Raw genomic sequence first — 19,634 nt, 5'->3', positions numbered from 1 at the left:
ACAAGTGAATATAAAATATTAAAATACGTCATATATATCAAAATTTATATAGCACAATTGTTGTAAATGAAATAAAATATAATAGTACAAAGTTAAAAAAATCACATCAGATTTTAGAATAGAAATGAAGTATTATTTAAATGTAAACGTCTGTCATTAGCAGCACTGCTCATATTGTCTGGCGACGAGTGGCCGCTACTACTTACTCCTTCGATTTGCTATATTGCTTTACTTACGTTAATTTAGCGAATCAATACAGATATTGAAATACAATTAATTATATTTAGAGAAAATTATATTATATTATATAAATCTATTTATAAATATTAATTAATTCTCTGTTTATGTATTTTACGCGTTAAAACTCTCCGATCGAACTTTTCACGAACCTTTCGAAATCTCGGATAACTACTCTTTCGCAATTTTCCGTGCAAGTGCCACGAGATTAAAAATAGTTTGTTTTCCTTAGTTTAATTGATCGTGCAGAGGTTGAGACTACTCGCCTCTCCGTTGTTGATCAAAGTATTTGTTTTTATCACGCCTACATCTTGCGTTTATCCCACGTTAACCTTTGTTTTCCTTTTCTTTCTAATTTTATATTCATTAATGCTGCTGTTATATATTTATTGCACGAAGGAACGGAAAAACATTTAAATAATACATCACGCGATAAATTCGTAAAAAAAAGAGAAAGACCTAAGGGTAGAAATAACAGGGACAGGATAAAAATTATGAGTTACACCTGTTCGATCTACATGGACAACGATTCATATTAATGACGACGAGCCGTTTGATCGTCGGAGCATTACGCTTATTTTATACACGCTCGCGCCTGGGAAATAATGAATGACGTCGTACCTACTGCATTAGCTTTTGAATAATCACTTTTATTTTTGATCCTTATCAATATTAAACAACGTATATAGTTACGTAAGGGTATATATATTACATGGAAAATTCTGTCCTTCTCGTGCGCATATATCTTCCCGAGATACTTCGAGTGCCCACCACCCGACCGCCCCGAGAGAAAAAAAGTATATCGTCACGCACATACATCATTCACTCTCATTCTTTCTCTCCCTCTCTCTCTCTATTTTTTTTCTTTTTCACACTCTTTTATCCTCTGTCCCTCTCTCTCTCTCTCTCTCTCCCTTTCTCTCCTTCTTTCTCTCTGCTTCTATTAAGGACAAGAAAGATTCTTTTTTTTTAATGTCTAGTTCCCGGCAAACGAGAAAAAATGGCGTTCTCGCGGAATTTCCGACGTTGAAGGACGCTTTTGCATTTCCATATTTTGGACGACGCACGTTTAGTCGCTGTCAACTTCCATCGGCCGAGGAGTCAGAATCTCGGATCTTCCGCGGGTCGTTCGCGCGTCCATCCACTCGAGCCGCGGATCGATCGATCCGTGGTCGACGCAGGAACGATGCACTCTTGCAAATCTGAATGTGAAGTCGCGCGACTTTGAAAAGCGACGTAGAATTGTGCGAAGCGCGCGCGTGCGCGTAACCACACACGCGCCGGGTCTCGCGAGATTGCTTACGTAGGAGATTGAAATCGCTACCAGTTAATTTAATATTAATAACGCCTTTTTCGCGATGTCGTTCGCCGTACAAGCGTGCCGAGGGTATTAACAATGCGCGGCGTGTCGGATGCAAATCCTCCGGAACATATTCCACTCGACACCCACGTCGCGTATACGAGATATTTGGTTGCTTTTATACTTTTAGAATGATGCGAACGCGATGCATTTTTCGTCTGCGTTCGCAGAGGAGGGGGGGATTTTTCGAGAAGAGAAAATAGAAAATAAATAACTTTCGCGTGCCGATTCGCTCGGTTCGGCGGTGCCGTACAACTGTATTATTCTATTGTATTCCATTAAATCGATTGCAATTTGTAAGATAGGTGACTCTCTTAGATTCCTGTCGTTCTTAGAGTGCTTCACTTTACGAGGAACGTGTATCTTTTGTTTAGCTATACATTCGTACATTTATACGCGCTCGCAATTATGAACCGAATTGCTCTTCAGCTGCTGATCACTTATCCTATTAGTTACATATCGCACTTCCAACGGAGAAGAAGAAGAAGAAGAAGAAGAAGAAGAATTATCGCGAGTATCACAAGCCGATTTCTCACAAATCGCGCATTTCGAGAGGGAAGGTAATAATCACTTAAATCGTTTATTATTGCCAGGTATATATGCACAACGGTATTGCCACCGTTCACGCTGCTCTCCCATCTCATTCCGTATTGGAGATACTTGTGTCTCCCCCTCCTTAAAAAAAAAAAGACAAATGGCGATTTCGCAGCGCTTTCGCGGTTGTCACTTTCCTCGACTGAAAGTGCGATATTTCTCCGCGTCATGCCTCCTTCGCGGCAACTAATACTTTCAACTTACAGCCGTCGAAACTCTCAAGGTATTACGCAGCGAGTTACTGCGACTTCAAGGTACACACGTGACATCTGCGCGGGATCTGGTCCGGCCCCGGTACGAAACCTCGTCCCAAATTAATACGTCTCGCAAAGACGTCCGGTAGATATTCTACTACCTCCGACACTCTCGCGAACGTCTTCGCGAACGTTTCTCGGACTTTTACAGGCAGAGATTTTTCTCACCGGCGCAGCGTCCTCCCGCGAATTAAATTCCACCTTACGGTTTGTACCACGACCGACATAATCCCGCCATCTTGTGCAATAGGCCATTTCCTCCTATCTAAGAATACGAAAGACTAACTAAAAGGGCAAAGAGTAAAACGCCGCGCGTCCTCCTCGTCGTTCTGCTATTAGCCTCGCATGTAGTCCTATCCTCCTGAGATCCATCGAGACACGCAACTTCAATGGATCCGCTTGCTAACAATATTATAGGTAGCATACTTGATTTGTCAGTGCTGAAGACTACGAGGAAGCTATGCCGTCCGCGAAGTTTCAATCTTATCGATTATCAAGTTCGATCGAATAGTATTTGCGGGAAGAGGAATCGGTCGAAAGACGTTACTTGCCATTTGTTCATCACGATAAACCCGATATTCTTGCGTTTGTGACTTTTTGCAAAGCGTGACTCGACTTTTTAGTGAGATTTAAATTAAATTAAATAATGAACGAAGGAATTAAATAAACTTGAAAATGCGGCATAGCTCCTTCGTTGGCTTCGCCCTTTCAACCGCCGTGTATTTTTGTCCGTTTCAAGGAAGGGATCTCTAACGTCTCGTCTAACGTCTGGAGAGATGTGTACAGGCACTGTTCTTTTACAGAGTAAACTCCCGCCCGTCCAGGTACCGCGATAGCGCGGTTCTACGACAGACAGAACGGATATCCAGAGTACTGTGGTTTCGTTTACAGATTGCAATATGCGTTACGTCATCGAGCATACGCGTGCGATTTGCCTTGATCGCTAATTTCAAAAGCACGTCTTTTTCGACATGTTTCTTTTCATGTAAAAGTTTTCAAAGTTGCTCAGTTATATTTTCCAATTCATTATAGGTATACAAAGTATGTACATACATAAAAAGTCAAACTTTGCGCTTCGTTTCAGGAAAGTGACGTGTAAACATTTTGAATTATAAATCGTGCAAGATTTATGATCCCAGTTTTCGCAGGCTATTTCACGATGACGTAAATTCAGCGCAATTAAGCAGTTCCCCGAGATATCCGCGACATTATTACAGGGGTAAAGGATCAGAGATAAAAAGGAACAACGGAACAAATGCATTACCAATTGCATTGCAAATGCAAAATTCGCGCCTGCGCTCCGTCTAATTGTAAGTAAAATTGGACCAGAATATTTGGCCGTTTAATTTTTCAGGGAGGTAGAAAAGTTTGTATGTGAAATGGCGAAAACTCGATAAATTTTGATTTGTTAATATACGTACAGGAATGAATTGAATACGAAATTCTTCTATAAATTTTTTATACTGTATATTAAAAATAACAAAATTTTTTCAAAGTTACAAAATGTTAATATATAGGCGCTTGCAGCTTGATCCATCGGGCGCTGTAGATCGTGATTTTACAGATTGTGGATGATCTAGTTTACATATTTTATTGAACCAAACGGTATTATGGAAAGTTTTCGTTGTAAAGAATAAACTAGAATAAAAAAATCCTGCCAAAATTAATAAAATGACGGCAAAAAATACAAAAAAAAAATCAAAGAAATAAAGCTTTTTATCATAAAATGTAAATAAGTAATGGTATAAAATTAGCTGCAGTTAATTTTTGTAAAAAATTTAATGCTTTTTAACTAAAAAAAAAGAACATCTCAACATCTTTAACCGTTCTCGATTTATCTCTGCAAAATAAATTTACACCACGCAATGAGTCAAGCTGCAATTGTTTCATACGTTAATATTTGGATATTCTGTAACTTTGAAAACAATTTTTTTTTATTGCTAATATGTAATATAATATCTCACAAAAAGGATTTTATATTCAATTCATTCCTGTACCTACGACAATGAATCAAAGTTTGCCGATTTTTCATTCATTCGAAACCTCCCTATCTCCCTAACAGCAACTTTAATTTTGGACGCAACTTCTCCGCAATGTCTGGAGTATTAAATATTTTAATATTTAACTTACGTTGAAAACTCCATTTAATTAGGTCAAAATTCTACTAAAAATTTTTTATTTAATCTTCAGCTGAGTTCAGGGCTTCACGGTTAAATTTACTTGAAGAGCGAGGAAAAAGATACAATCTCTTTTTTTTTTATTTTAGACAACGGACTAATTAATATCGTGATCGCGAGCGTAGATGCGAATTTACGACCGCCCTGATATGTATCACCTAAAAAATCGAACAGTTTCACGCACGTAGAAAGTATTCCACGTACAAAGTGCTGCACAGTATTTTGCGAGACGCGCGCGCCCGTCGTCGACGTCGGCGGCGCGGCTAGCTTCGCGATCACGCGACGTTTCCGCGACTATCCGCGCCCCGCGAATGTGTGCAGGACTGATATGTGTGAAAGGATCACCTCGATCGATATGTAGAGAATAAAAAGCGAGAACCAAGCTCTCTCGACCTGCCCCTGTAGCGTGTCGAGTATCTCCCCTTTTGATCCTCGAATCAATTTTACGCTTGGAACGCGAAACGATCGACGTTTATCGTCGTCTCGTTACAGATGTACAGTGTTTCGATCACAGAGAGTACATGTGTGCATACATATATATATGTATATACATATGTATATGTATACATATACACATTTCTTTTTTCCACTTTTCTCGCGAGATTAATCAGGATCCCACCGGTTCCGTTGAGAGACCCCGGGCGCGATAAACTAAAGGGGGATCAGGGTAAACGATCGGCTGCGGAACGGACTCGCTCTTGGCGCGATAAACAAGATGTATGTGAGTTACGACGAACGTGAATTTATGTTATGAAAAAATCGAAAAAATTTACGTAATAAAAGTATCTACTCGCGCGAAGAAATTTTCATTTCTTCCGTTTGCCTTTCTCTTCCTTCTCCAAACGACATTTCGTTTCTCGGTGACTTGATTATCGAGACAATTTCGTCCGTAGGCGTAGCTCGTCGATCGTCATCACCCTGATCGTCCCGCCCTATCGTCGCCTCGTCGTTGAATTCGCCGTTCACGTGGGAAAGGGACGCGGAATGTTGGGCGACTCGAGAGAGAATCGCCGGGATTATTTCCGCAAACACGGAAATGCAGACGACGTACGTCCTAACGAAGTGGCAAAAGTGCTGGAGCAATTGGACGAAAGTAAGTACAGACACGAGAAGAAAGGTTTCGCGAAAGCGATCGCGAGTTAGAGGGGGAGAGGGGACCGGTCGTCGTACCCGCCAACGACGTTGCCCCACGTTCGAGCGATCGACCGACGCGACGCGTCGCGACGCATCGACGCTCGTCTGGAAGATGCACGATCGAATGTCGAATAGTGTGCACGACGCGCGTGTCTCCGTTACGAGCGACGCAACGAAACGAAACGATCGGCGATCGATGCAACGCGAGGAGAACCTGCTGCGTGGCATTGAACGTTTCTTCACGAAGAAAAAAAAACGACGTTGAAATAACGAAAATTATTTATGTCAGAATATCCGCTGCGTGACTCAATGTGCCTTGGAGCCCCGCGTAATAAATTTCCGGCGACTTCTAGTCGCATTTACTTGATTGTTCCGCAATGCGCAATCGATAAACATTCCGCCTTATGGCATTCCACGTATTATTCGTAGTTGTCCTCCTTGGGATATTTTACGGATTACTTTGCGACGACCGATAAATCGATCGTCGCGATTGATATCTTGGAATTAATAACACGAACGAGGATGTCGATAATGAGTGTTAACGGAGCAAATAGTCGAGAGACTAAGGCTATTATATACAGTTACAGTGAATGCTCGTTTGAACGAAATGTAGCCTTACTGTAACTTCAAAGGAAGTTCGGAATTTTAATTTTAATTTTATTGTTACAACTACACAAGAGAAATGCCACTGATGATTCGTACCTTTTGGAGAAATTCAATCTATTATTAAACAGTTTTTAATTTAAAGAAAGACTATTTTAATTGTATTAGAAAAGAAATACGGTCATCCTCAGGTCTTCAAAATTTTACTTATGAATGGAAGAACTAAACGCGAATAAAGTGTTTGCTTCAAGATACTGCACTCGATTATAATAAGTTTCTTCCCACAGACATTTATTTTTAAACCTTATTCAATACTACATAATAACATTAGTCTATTTCTATTAATGTAGACTAAATTCGATCTCAGTTTAACTTTTTTTTTTATTTTTCTAATTCTTGAAACTAAAAATAAAAAGTAAATTAAACCGAAATTAAAGATAATCTACTATCTTGGTAAAAATCGACCTAAATCGATAGTCTTTCAATGTTTGTTTCATTGAGTCGCACGAATTCGGATGAAGAAACAACCTCGTTCGAATAGGCAATTTGTTCCGAGGAATTCGCGCAACATCTGAAGAACTGTACGCATGCAGCGTGACCACTCTCGTTTGTTCTAACTTATTCGTGAGAATAAAAGCTCGTCAGAATACGTATCCACTAACCGTAAGGCGGAGATCAGCACGTATCTTCAGTTGTGTCTTGAATTATCTCGACCCGGACTAATTGGAGCTCCACTCGTGGCGTGAATAAGTAATCGCGGTGACGCTCGATGCAGCATGTGCATTCGCTCGTATCGGAGACACGCGGTCGCGCATTCCCCCGACAATAATTACTCGGGAGCATCGAAAGCTATCCTCGATTCATCGCGCGGAACACACTAGCGGACAGAGAAGCACAACGGACTTGTGCACGTATGTACGGAGAAACGGCTTTGTCTCGAAACACCGAAGATATGTACACGAAAACGAAATCTTATCCTTGCGTCGTCTCCCGTCTCTACCTCCGACATCTCTAATCCCGCAAGAAATTGGACGAATTGTAGAGTCGATCGAGAGGAGATCTCCGCGTTTCCTTCGAAACTAAACTGTCTAGTCTCTGCTCTCCCTCTCTCTCCTTCCGTTCTCATCGAAATCTATCTCGATACGTATCTCCGATTTTCGAACGAGAAAATTGATTTTCTGATCATTGAAATAAACGGAGCCGAGGAAGTAGATGCCAATTAACGGAGGCGAGATCAAGATTTTTTTTTTGCAACTTTGAAAAGTAAATACACCCTCCGCCCGATTCTTTTTGGTATGTCTAATTCTTTTCCAGCGAGTTTAATTAATCGTGTTACTCGCCATCAATCCTTCGTCGTTGGGAGGCGACGCGCGCTTAAATCCTAGATAATTTATACAAATTGCGTGTAAATTAATAATCAAAGGGTTTACTCGAGGTAAGACGTATGTAAGTATTGTAGTAAGCTTAGATATACGATTATAATATGTTAGACTAGACTCTTTTTTTTTCTTCTTTTTGGGAAAGACTAAAGTTAGGCAAAAGAGATGACGTTTTTCTTGTTTTTTTTTCTTTTTTCTTCTTTAAAATGTTCTCTTCTACGGATTCTCTCTCTCTCTCTCTCTCTCTCATTCTTTGCTCTCACAGACACACCTCGCTCTTTCTCCTGTGTCTCACTTTTGTTCGCTTTCTCTCTCTTTCTTTCTCATTCTCACTGTTTTTCATTCATCCTCTCGCTCCGACGACGCAGCTCATTCTTATCTCGCATTCATTTCCCCATTCGCAGACTAGCGATAAATTTGAACTTATATTAGCAGTTAAAACGCTCTCTTGGAAAACACAAGTTTCGCCTTATACTAATAATGGTAATGGTCTCTTCATCTTTCTCTCCCTACAGTCTCCCTTTCCCACCCCGCAACGCCTACTCTCTCGCGACCCGTTATCCCGTTTCCATCCCCAACCCTCCCCTTTTCGCCCGCGACCTCGTCAACGACGGTACTATACAACTAGGATAATAAATATTGCCGCAAAATTATTTGCTACATTCGTCCCAAATAGTAGTCAACAAGTCCGATCCCCGGAGAATCGCGGCCTTTTTGGTCTCCTCATTTACGTCACACCAACCAAACTCTCTCTCTCTCTCTCTCTCTCTCTCTCTCTCTCTCTCTCTCTCTCTCTCTCTCTCTCTCTCTCTCTCTCTCTCTCTCTCTCTCTCTCTCTCTCTCTCTCTCTCTCTCTCTCTTTTTATCGCGCGTACTTCGTAAAGAAAGACGTAACTTTTGAGCGAACGATCGAGCGTCAACGGCATCTTCAGAGCAACTAACTTATTTCTTACAGTCAACTTATAACTGTGCCAACGAGCGTTCCGCGCAAACTCCTCTCGTAAAATTAAAACTTAGAAACGAGAAATGTAAAAGAATAACTTACCTCGAAAAAGAAAGGAGCGTCAATAGACTCAGAATTACAAAAAACATTATCACTGATTCCTATGCAGATTTCCTTCTCAAGTAAAATTACGAGGGAGTCTGAAAAGAAGTCTAAAAAAAGCAACGATTAAGCTTCAATCGCGTTTAACTTGTCCCTTGTCCTCTTGTATACAAATTTAGTCTGGGATAAGTTGCCGGAAGATCCGTTGGACGTTTCTCAAAGTGATCTTTTCGAGCGCATTGAACTCTCGATTATCGTCGACAGCTCGTCGCGTGCTGAAAGGACCTCGCTCAATCATCCAACTCGGAACCGCGTGCCGCGATCTCCAAGGAATCTGATTTCACCGGTAATCATCCGATGCCAGTCGCATGCGCGCGCGCAAAACGTTTTGTCAGAGGTGTACGTAGTAGTAATAATATCTCTCTTTTTTCCCCTCTCTATCCGTGTGTTAAGTATACATTAATATCCGTTCTTGGTATCGCGCGCGGTGCTTCTCAATCGTCCCAGGTGGGGAAGCTATTCTGATCGATGAACAGGGCCTTCTTGCCCGTCGTCGTTGACGCGGTTTGGTCGATGCGGCGGCCGCACCCCGCCGACCCCGCTTGCCTCTGCTGGCCGCCGATGCCGATGTGCTGTTGCTGGTTCGGCGTGCCGCCGAAATTCGTGCTGCCGAACACCGGCTGGCCGAACACGTCCAGCTGCTGGCCCTCGTAGATGCTGCGGTCCGGCGTGTACGGCTTCTGCTGCTGCCGCTGATGGTGATCGGTCACGGTCAGCTCGATATTACCAGCCGTGCCCCCAACGACGATATCGTCCACGTTCTCCGGCGCGTTCGCCTCCTCCAGGCTACTGTTCTTAATACCGTACTGGAAGTACATGATGAAACCTGATGGCAAATACAAGAAGCAGTGTTTCGATTGATCATGAGATTTGCAGAAAGGAATCAGAAAGATAAAAATTGTGTATTTCGCTTAAAGACCGAATAGAAGAAGTATGAAGAAAGTAGGTCCAAGGAAAGTACAGTTGCTGATCCAAAAATTTAATTAGATACTCAAACTAGTCTGGCTCAAACTCGCTGCTAGAATGTTAAAATTTTTTGCAGCGTCCATAAATAATAACGAAATTATTTTCAGATCTGTATCTAAAGAAATTTTTAAATACTTCAGCAATACCGTATTTTCGCACATAATCAAGTTAGGTAGTGCTTTTCATCATAAATATCTCCGACCGTGGATAGTTTGTATAATATAACTTTATATTTATATAATGTAACTTTATATTTAACGTGAATGTAATTTTGTACCGAGAGTCATCCAGACCGTGAACCTGACCAGGGTAAGGATGCTGAGCTTGAAAATGAGATAAATGTTGACGGTAACGGCGATCGCGGGAACGAAGGGTAAGCCTGGAGTCATGAACATTACGGTGCTCCTGAAACAAAAAGGGAAGCGCGGGGAATTAGCACTTAAATCGTTAAACTATTTCACGGTCGGGTACGCTTCGTAGTTTGCGAATTACAGGATTGCGAATTACGGCCGAATAATCCTACCTATTTTGCGGCTTTCTACTGATGACGAGAAGTATACCGATTATGGCAAAGAGAAATAAGAACAGTAGTATCGTTGTAAATGTTCCCATGTTACCTGAAAGGAAAAAAGACATCAAATATATCAAGTGTGATGCATTTACAGCGACTCGTGAAATCAATCAAGTAATTATTAAAAAAAAACTGTTTAAAATTATTTAGACCCGTATTATGTTTCAAAAACATAATCCTTTTAATATTATAGAAGCTAAATGTTTGTCACGCATGCACTCTTTTTCCGCTTCCCTTTTATTGCACTAAAATATTCTAGGAAACGCTTGATCAATTTCACAAATAGCTGTATTCGTTAGTGTGTTGAAAATGACGTAAACTCCTCACCCATCCCACAGACGATAATCAAGTCAAAAATAAGGATCAAGAAATATAAGATCCCAACCATCTTCATGACGTAACGTCCTGACGCTTCTGTCGCCGGACCTCTGTCCACCCACGGAAATATAGCAGGACAAAGGTATTGCGCCGCCTACGAAGTGTCACGATTTATTAGCTTCGTAATAATCGCAGTGTCCTTCGAAATATTTTACATAAAATATTTTTATGCATAAAAATTAGGACAAAATAATCGATAATAAAGAAACTCGATAATACAATCGCCAAAATTGCATTCGTTATTACATCTCAAGAATCAATTAATTAAATGCATTAGAAACTTTAAAGATTTTAGAAAAAGGAAAGATTTATTAATTATAGAATTTGAAAAGTAAACTAAAGAAATTTTGCAAGTTCCTATACGTAAATCTAATTTCAAAAGTTTAACATTTTTTAAGTAGTTTTGATTTTTCTTTTTTGCACTGAGGTGACCTGGTAAAGCAAAGTTTATACATGTCTAATGAGTCACGTCAAAATTATTTAAAATTCTAACAAGCAAAAGCAAAAGATCATTCATCCTGGACAAGTAACAATCGGAATTTTATCGTTTCTCCGAATATATTACGACCGAATAGTGACCCTTACTCCAACCGAGCTATCGCTCTGGAATTACTGATCGTTACCTGCAACCGACGCTGTAGATAATTCAATGGTGGCCCTATGATCGGCGTGTTTCCGGGATACTGATGAGCGCTACCGCAACTCGAGGCAGCCGCGGCCGCGTGCACGCTGCCGTAGAATTTGTTCTCCGTTCTGTCGCTGACGAGATACTGATCGTCCTTACCCAATCCTACCTCGTCCTCCTCGCCGCCGTACGTGTCGTCCGATTCCGGCGACGAGCTGTTGCACCTCCTCACCCGTCGCACCTGGAACGGCGGGACGCTAATTACAAAATTGCGCAATCTCCGGCTTTAGTCCATTCCCGCATTCCTGCATTACGCGGTTGATGCGATTTCGTTCGTCTCGACGTGGCAAAGCTATATGGCCGGGAAGAAATTCCGTAAAGAGGCAAAAAGATCAGAGTGCCGTTATCTTAAATTATGGCAAAAGAGGCAAATCCTCTTACCTGACAAAAAAAAAGTTTGCCACTCTACCGAAATGTAAGGAAGAAAGTTCAGGAAGAAAGAGAGAAAATCTTCTTGCGAAAAAATTTCTTAAAAACGACATCTAAGGCAAATGTACGCTGGAAATGATCTAACTCGAGAAAAACGGCGAGCACGAAGAACTGCGGAGAACTGACGAACTTGTGCAAAGAACTGCCGAAATAATAAAAGGAGAAAAAGGAAAAAAGGAAAAAAAAAAAAAACGCAAAACCAAAGAAATTGAAGGGAAAAAAAAATCTCATTTTCTCGCCGAGACAGATGGAGTTTCTTCAATTACGCGGCGATAAAAGCGTTCAGGTGGTTTTCTTTTTCCACAAACGTGAGCAACGTCTCACCGTGACACGCTGCCCATTGTTGCTGGTCGTGAGCTCCGACTGGGACGTCTGTACCGAGTTTAATGCGGTCGCAAGCTGATCGGGCCTCAGTTCCTTGCCATAAGTCACTTGGCCATTTCCCTGCGTCTCCTTCGTGGGCGATCGACACGGCGTCCGCAGGCTCTGCGGCAGCAACTCGATCAAATTTGTCGAATGCGGCTGGTACCGCAATATCAGTACGCACGTGGACACCAGGGTGTACGCCAGCAGGGTACCTGAGCAGCATTGAACCCGTAATCGGGAATCTAAACTTGGTTCTTCTCAACATTTGCTTGTACTACTTGATTGTAATTCAATTCGTGCGACAGTTTTAACACTTGATGAATGCAATGTGTGCATGTAGATCGACGCCAACGAGCAACGCTTGGAAACTGAATCGTAAATCTCTGACGTGCAAGAAACATAAGGTTTATTTAAATCTATTTATATAGCCATCAGAATTTTATGTTAACACTTTTTTCTGAATGAGTCTATAATCAACAAGATAAAAAAAAACTGTACATTTGCTCTATTCATCCTCATTTCTCTCTGTTACACAATATCAAAAACCAAAAGTAATTCTGGATAACGTCTTACCGATCGACATCATTTCCACTAACACCTCCAACTGGATCAGCAGCGCAGCGAAAGCGGCAGCCATGCCGGAAGTTAAAGTCGCAATTGCGGGAGTGCCAGTCGCCGGCCAAACTTGGCTGAGGCTCCTGCGGAAGCGAAACGTGCGCGTTAAAAGAACCCCAATCCGAAATTCTACACCTAGGGTCTCGGCGGCTTTTAACAATTTCTGCCATTCCGCCGAAAATGTACGCCCTTCGGCGTCCGGCGTTGTACCCTGCGTCTTGATCATTACCGAAATATAAGGCCATCCTGTGCCATCGCGTAGACTATTCTAGGCATCGGAAACATGCTGCCGAACATGGAGACCGTCAGGCCCGCCAGCGCACCAAACGCGACGATGTACTTGCACTTGTAGGCCCCGACTTGGCCGAACATCTCCACCAACGCCGAATCTTGATCGACCTGATCGTACGGAACTGAAACACGAGGTACGCGAGTACGTGCTGGGAACATTGCACCGACAGCCCTTCCGTTTCACGCGAGTTCGAAACTCTATGTTTTACCCACGGCGATCAATGTGCCAATAATAATTTTATACCAAGTATAATAATAATAATTATTATTATTATTATTATACGACAGCCGTAATAATGCTAAAGTTTCAACAACTCTCATTTGCGAATGTAAGTTTCGTAATAATTTAATTCATTATTTTCTTCATTGAGCACCGTTATAGTTCGTGATAAAATCGATCCTGACGCGAAACGGAAAAGACTCTCTCTCGATTTGTCGATAGCGGTCAAAAAGGCACATAGTCCTAGAACCGTTCGTCGTGTCCCGCACGTCAAAACAGTTACTCGAATTTCAAAAGTGGACGCAAAGCGACAAAGCGCACAGCGACAAAATCGAAAAGAGAGAATTCGAGGCACGTCGTCGCTCTCTCTGTCCGTGCCCGTCGCGGATGGTGAGAGTACACGAGAGGTGAGCACACGAGCACGAGAGGTGAGCACACGAGCGCGCGTTTCCATTAATGAAGGGCCAACAAACGATCAACGGCCATTGTTTAATGATCTACTCACCAATCAGTGTCAAGATCATGCTGCTGGTGACGTAAGCGACGAGAATTATGATCAATGACGATACTATAGCGAGGGGGATACTCCTCTTCGGATTCGTCGCCTCCTCGCCGGTGGTGGCTATTATGTCGAAGCCAATGAAGGCGTAGAAACACGTCGCCGCGCCGGTGAAAACCTGACAGGGAAGAGAGAGATCCGATTTTTCATCGCGTCGGACAGAATATATTTTGCCGCGACGGAGACTGATCGGGCACCAAAATGCGATAAAACGGAACGAAAATAAGATATCTGACGGAAATTCGAGATGGAAAATCGAGTTGCACGTTCAAACAGAGCTGCGGCCCTTTAAGTAAATGTCATAGCGCTTTAAGCGTTTTTATCGAATTGTAAAATTTACTGTAGAATTCGCTTCGCATTACAGGCCGATATGCGGCATTCACGTCGGCATATCGTTTAATTTAGTAATGATGCCGATTACAGGGGCGCGTATAAAGTAATTAATTGCAGATCGATAAGAATAGCTGACTGTTCGACGTGAGTCGCTTTGCACAGCTATCGTCGGTTCCCTCCGACCGCCCTCTACGCGCCGCTCTTAAATTTGCTGACAGTGTTGCCCTTTGAATGCAATATTAAACCGTTTACATATTTCACCTCCGCTCGATGCGTTTATAAATTTTCGATGAGTTCCAAAAGAGAATAAGATTGAGACAACGTTGCTCAAATAATCAGCGTGTAAAATCGGTCGCACCGAACAAGTTATTTATTCATGCGGTGCTTTGGTAACGGCACTTGCGTATTCTGCTTCAGAAAATAAATGAAAAGATTTGCGATCATATCGCTGTCTTTAACATCGAGAATGTATATGTGTCACGTCTCAAAGTATTATCAAAAATATATTAGTTTTATAGATTGTTCTATTATTACGTTTGAGTATTATCTATGTAAAGTTTAAGTACGTTTCTCTTATCGGTTTAAAAGTTGTTTTAAATTTTTCATTTTGCTCTTGATTCTTATGCAAAATCTAGTTTTGTAGCATCAGTTTAATAAAGAAGTAAAACATTGTAAATTAAAACAAATTTTTATGACTTAAATATTTTTCAAATATATTAATAAAACTTTAGTAAATATTAATGCAAAAGTTCATTTAAATTCACTTACTTTTTGAAAAGTCATTTAACTATTTAAAACTATAACAAAATATATTTATTTTCGCTGTATAAGACATTGTATAGTAAGCCAAATTATTTGTTATTTTAGGCTGATTTTAAAAAAATTTAAATATTTATGATCAAAATGTTTTGTCACTGTTTAGGAAAAGAATAGAATAAACCTAAAAAAAAGCCCACAGTTTTTAAATACCGATAACTTTTAACTGAAATTGTAGAACAAAAACTTAAAAAAAAAATGTTATTTATTTGGACAATGCTCTGCGCTGGTTGATTTAAATTCGAAAAGAAACAGAAAGGAAAAGGAGATGAAAGCGGAAGAGACGGAAGGAGGGTGAGCAAAAGGTCACCGGATGGAGATGCTGAAATTTAAATTTTAACCGGTAGCGCGGTATTGGACGTGGGATTACCGCGGTGGAATTTCGGTTAAGGTTGACATAAATTTTCGCGGGGGTGGGCGTTATGCAATCGGTGCACCCCGAGTCTCGTCCCCCTCTTTCCCTCGGATCACATCGTCCCCTATACATTTTCGTCGCTGCGCCCACGTGCAAACGTGTTGCACAAGAGCGCAGTTAAATTGCGGCTAAAGGTCGCGCGGATGCCACGCCGGTTCGCCCCCGATATGCACGAGACCACCCATTGCAAATACACCGTTCAAATACTCCAGCGATATGAAATCCGAGAATTTCAGCTTCGGGATTCCATTAGTCGAGGGCAAAGAAATTGCGCGGCGGTCGGTACAATGCCCCGAACAATGCCGAACGTTTACCTCAAAAGGCGTGTAGTTTCTTGTGAAAACAAAGGAATTATAACAAGGGTGCACGCGAAAAGCCGTTACGCTCAGACGTTCTTTCGAACTTTCGAAAAGTTACGTCAGCGTCGTTGCCGTTTGTTCTACGAAACTTACGTTTCTAGTTAATTACGAACTAAAAGCGTTTTCTACTACCGCGGAAGGACATGGGAAAATAGGGATCGGAGTTTTCAAATTGCTCGCGGTGATATACGCGTATTGCATAACTTCGCTGCAAAGGCAATCTTAAGTATTAAAAGATGTGGCTTCGTGTTTGCGAAGAAACAAAGAGACTATATGAATAGAATTATATACGCGCGTGCGCGACCATAATTCGAGTGTTCGCGCGAACCTCTGAAAATCGCTGTCTCGCCGTTTCCGACGGCGAACATCACGTCTCGAGTTAATTATCCACGAAGAAAATGTTCCACTTTCGCAAAAGATATGGAACGAAGACGACCGGATTTTATAAGACGATGTACGAGCGGTAAAGCGTAGGATGTTGAAGGAGGGTACGAGGGAAGGCTTCTAAGGAAGGTCGTGAATCTTTCAGCGGGACAGCTGACCCTGTTGGCCCTCGCACACGTTAGCCCTCTATCCTTTACATCGCACAGAACTTGTGACTATCTCTAAATATTGTTTTACACCGGAGAATAATTTGTGTCGTCTGCAGGCGTTACGAGTAATTAAAAAAAAAAAAAAACGTAGAATTATATTCCGTTATAAATGTGTCGAATATATTCTTTTTACAGTATTGGTGTAAACTGTAAACTTTGCTGCATTCCGTAATGGGTCAACTAATGTTGACCATTTCCGTTCGCCTTGTTCAGCAGAGAGATTTTTACTTTTTATAAAAATTATATTAATCATTTACATTTACATTTATATTTAAAAATATAAAAGTTTAATAACAAAAATTTTGATTTAAAAATTTAAAAGAATCGCAAAAGAAATAATAATTACAAGAGAGATATATGAAACTAAAAACCATAAAAGTTCTCATTATTTTTAATGCTTTTCTATTAAATTAACAGCAAATTAAATTGAATATGTCGGTGCGCATTGATGCATAATAAAATTTATCGTATATTAATAAAGAACAAAAACAATATATAAACGATTATATAAATAGTTGGAGCCAATAAAATACCTATAATTAAAAATTATACAATAACAATATATAATAATAATTTCTAATATTAATTAGTCTTTAATCATTTATGCGCAGTTAGTATATGTAGTATAATCTGTGTATATTTAATGTCCTGAATACTGCTCCGTTCCACCATTCTCTCTTCTGCTCTATCTAATATTTACTGCTACACATTTACTCATGTTTATGATATTTACTATTGTTTATCTTAATAATCTCAATTTAACATTAAAATATTTTTAATATGTTTTACGTTGTCGTATGTTTTTACTTTGATGCAACAATTAAAAAAAGCAACAGTAATTCGAATGATTATTCTATTTCGACACATTTAACGGAATCCTAGATTTAGAAAAGCAAACACAAAGCATATTTTATATTTCGACATATGACTGTTACGAAATGAGGCGCGACACAGAGACAAAAAGAGATTAATTTTAATTTCATTTTAAAACCAAAGTTTAATTTCTATGTTCTCCCAAAAACCACGCGGTAATTTTCTCAGTCGCGAAGGAACGGTAAATCTAAGATGGAGGGGAAAACAGTAATTTATGGTCGTCTATTGTCGAGGAATTAGTGCGTTGTCCGAGTAAATTACGCTCCGTTGAACGCTAAGTCGCCATAAGCAAGTAAATTAAAAAATTCTGCAACGAGACGCGTCGTTGTGCATTAACGAACCGGTGATCTCATTCTTCTTGTGGACGGACCACCACATCGCCCTCATCTCGCAATTTCAAGGTACGTAAATTATAACTATTTATAGCACAAATCCTTCGTCGAAATATTTTGAAAAGAAGAAGATTTACGCTTAAGCCAAATTCTCCGCGCGTTTCAGCGCAATCTACCTCCACCCACTCTATATTTTGCACTCTACCTTCGAAACTCGCCGTAATTCTAGTACGTGAAAGATCATTTTACCATATGCTCTCACCAGCATTTGTAACAAATGTGGCTATTATTCTATATAAACACAGAATATTCGTGGACAAATAAGGATGAATAATTTCAGAGAAACTTCACATTTTTCTCGAAAATATTGCGATGTAGAGATGCGGTTGAAAACGTATATTGCACCGGAAGGAACGGAATAAATCTTCAGAGAAAGAGAGAGAGAGAACGAGCACACCAGAAAGCTGGTGCATCCTCGTATTACATTTCGCCTGATTGATTTATTCTCCCGTTTCGACGGGAATTGCACCCACAAATGGAGCGCTCAAAGATCGGAAGAGCCGCAGCCGTAAACAATAAACAAGCGTATCTCGTACACAAGAGGGTAGAATAGGTGAAAATGCAGAAATTATCGCGTGTGTTTTCAAAATAAAAGGAAAGAAAAAAAATTGCGATGTCTTACGTGACAAAAAAAAGATTAATGATAATAAAGTAAAAAAAAAATAATAAGAAGAAATTAGTAATAAATCAAACGCAGTAGAAGGAAATCCCCCAGTAACGAGCACAAGCAAAATTATTTCGCACTCGATACTTTTCTGAAATAGATTACGAATTGCTCGTGTATACCCAATCTCTACATCTTCGATCTTTATTCGGTAATTTATCATCTCTAACTCCCGGCGACATTAAATAACTGCGTTGAATAATGCGCGGTGGTTCATTTATTCATAGTGACGTGTCTTATGTAAGAAGTGATTTCGGGCCACCGCCGCGCCGCATTGCACGTTACATTTTCCCGTATCAGTAGATATTTATGAGAATCGCGAAGACGCGCGCATTTTATACGCGGGAAATATGTAACGCTCCCATCAGCCGGGGCGTCGTATGTCAAAGGGGCCAGAAGGAATCTCTCCCGCCGTTCGCTGCGGAATTACCATCATGCAGACGGAGGTGCCCTCGAGGGGATTTTTCCATTTCTTCACACAACCTAAACTTCGGTTTACGTACGGTTTCACGCCGAAATTATGCCACGTTTCCGAGCGGAATTCAGATTGAGGATGTACGTGATGCCCTGCCGGATCGGCTTTAATGGACCCGAGGCAAAGGTTTAGGGGTGAGGTCGCAAAGAAACCAGGAATTGCTCCTGCTTTGGTTCCCACCGCAGATATGCCTACAATTTCCTGAAATCCGGCACCGTTCTCCACGGAGCACTTCTGAAAGGGTCTCGCCTCCCTTTGTTTCCAGCTTGCGAAACGATGGCCTGATTCTACCCGTTCGTCTCTGCGCTTTACCGCGTCGTCGATTTTGTACTAATATTTGGTGAACCAAAACATGAATTTGTGGTAGATGACGAAGCCACGGTTTACGTGTAATTTAACAGAGAGAAGATTAAGATTACGTCGCGACTGTAATGACTTTTGATTTCTCCGCCGGCATATGCGCTATAAGGAAAAAAATAAAACAGTTGGTACTATATTATATTTTAACCAATAGAATTTTCTTCTATTTCGCATATTAGTGGAACAATGATAATTCCGTAAGAAAGAGAGATAAAGTAAATGTTTTAATAACCAGACGGTTAACAATGCGGAGCAAAGATTATTAAATTTTTGTAAGAATTCACGATATAAAATAACCTAATTATATAATTAACTAAAATATTAAAATATAAAACGTTATTAACATGTAAAAATATGAAAAATTCTTAAATATTATTTCGAACATATAAAAATACTATATACATATAAAGCGTCTAAAGAAACTTATTTTC

The 19,634-nt window shown here is 40.6% G+C and overlaps 1 protein-coding gene across 3 annotated transcripts in view; it reads right to left on the bottom strand.

Moving 5' to 3' along the window:
• Positions 1 to 866: 866 nt before the first annotated feature.
• LOC105205888 (cationic amino acid transporter 2) overlaps positions 867 to 19,634 on the bottom strand; it is a 93,483-nt gene continuing 74,715 nt past the window's right edge. For 2 of the 3 annotated variants that reach the window (XM_039457915.1, XM_011175426.3), the window contains exons 6-14: positions 13,870 to 14,041; positions 13,083 to 13,266; positions 12,812 to 12,936; positions 12,197 to 12,450; positions 11,382 to 11,624; positions 10,708 to 10,852; positions 10,333 to 10,426; positions 10,087 to 10,214; positions 9,278 to 9,669 (exon numbers count right to left, since the gene is read on the bottom strand). In XM_039457915.1, coding sequence (XP_039313849.1) covers positions 9,278 to 9,669; positions 10,087 to 10,214; positions 10,333 to 10,426; positions 10,708 to 10,852; positions 11,382 to 11,624; positions 12,197 to 12,450; positions 12,812 to 12,936; positions 13,083 to 13,266; positions 13,870 to 14,041 — 1,737 coding nt within the window. Of the gene's footprint in view, positions 9,670 to 10,086; positions 10,215 to 10,332; positions 10,427 to 10,707; positions 10,853 to 11,381; positions 11,625 to 12,196; positions 12,451 to 12,811; positions 12,937 to 13,082; positions 13,267 to 13,869; positions 14,042 to 19,634 lie in introns of all 3 variants that reach the window. The other variant, XM_026138548.2, reaches the window with a different exon arrangement.

The sequence above is a fragment of the Solenopsis invicta genome, chromosome 15 (assembly GCF_016802725.1).
Source record: "Solenopsis invicta isolate M01_SB chromosome 15, UNIL_Sinv_3.0, whole genome shotgun sequence".
Lineage (NCBI taxonomy): Eukaryota > Metazoa > Arthropoda > Insecta > Hymenoptera > Formicidae > Solenopsis > Solenopsis invicta.
Note: the sequence above shows the minus strand (reverse complement) of the source record. Positions and strands in the feature narration are given on the sequence as shown.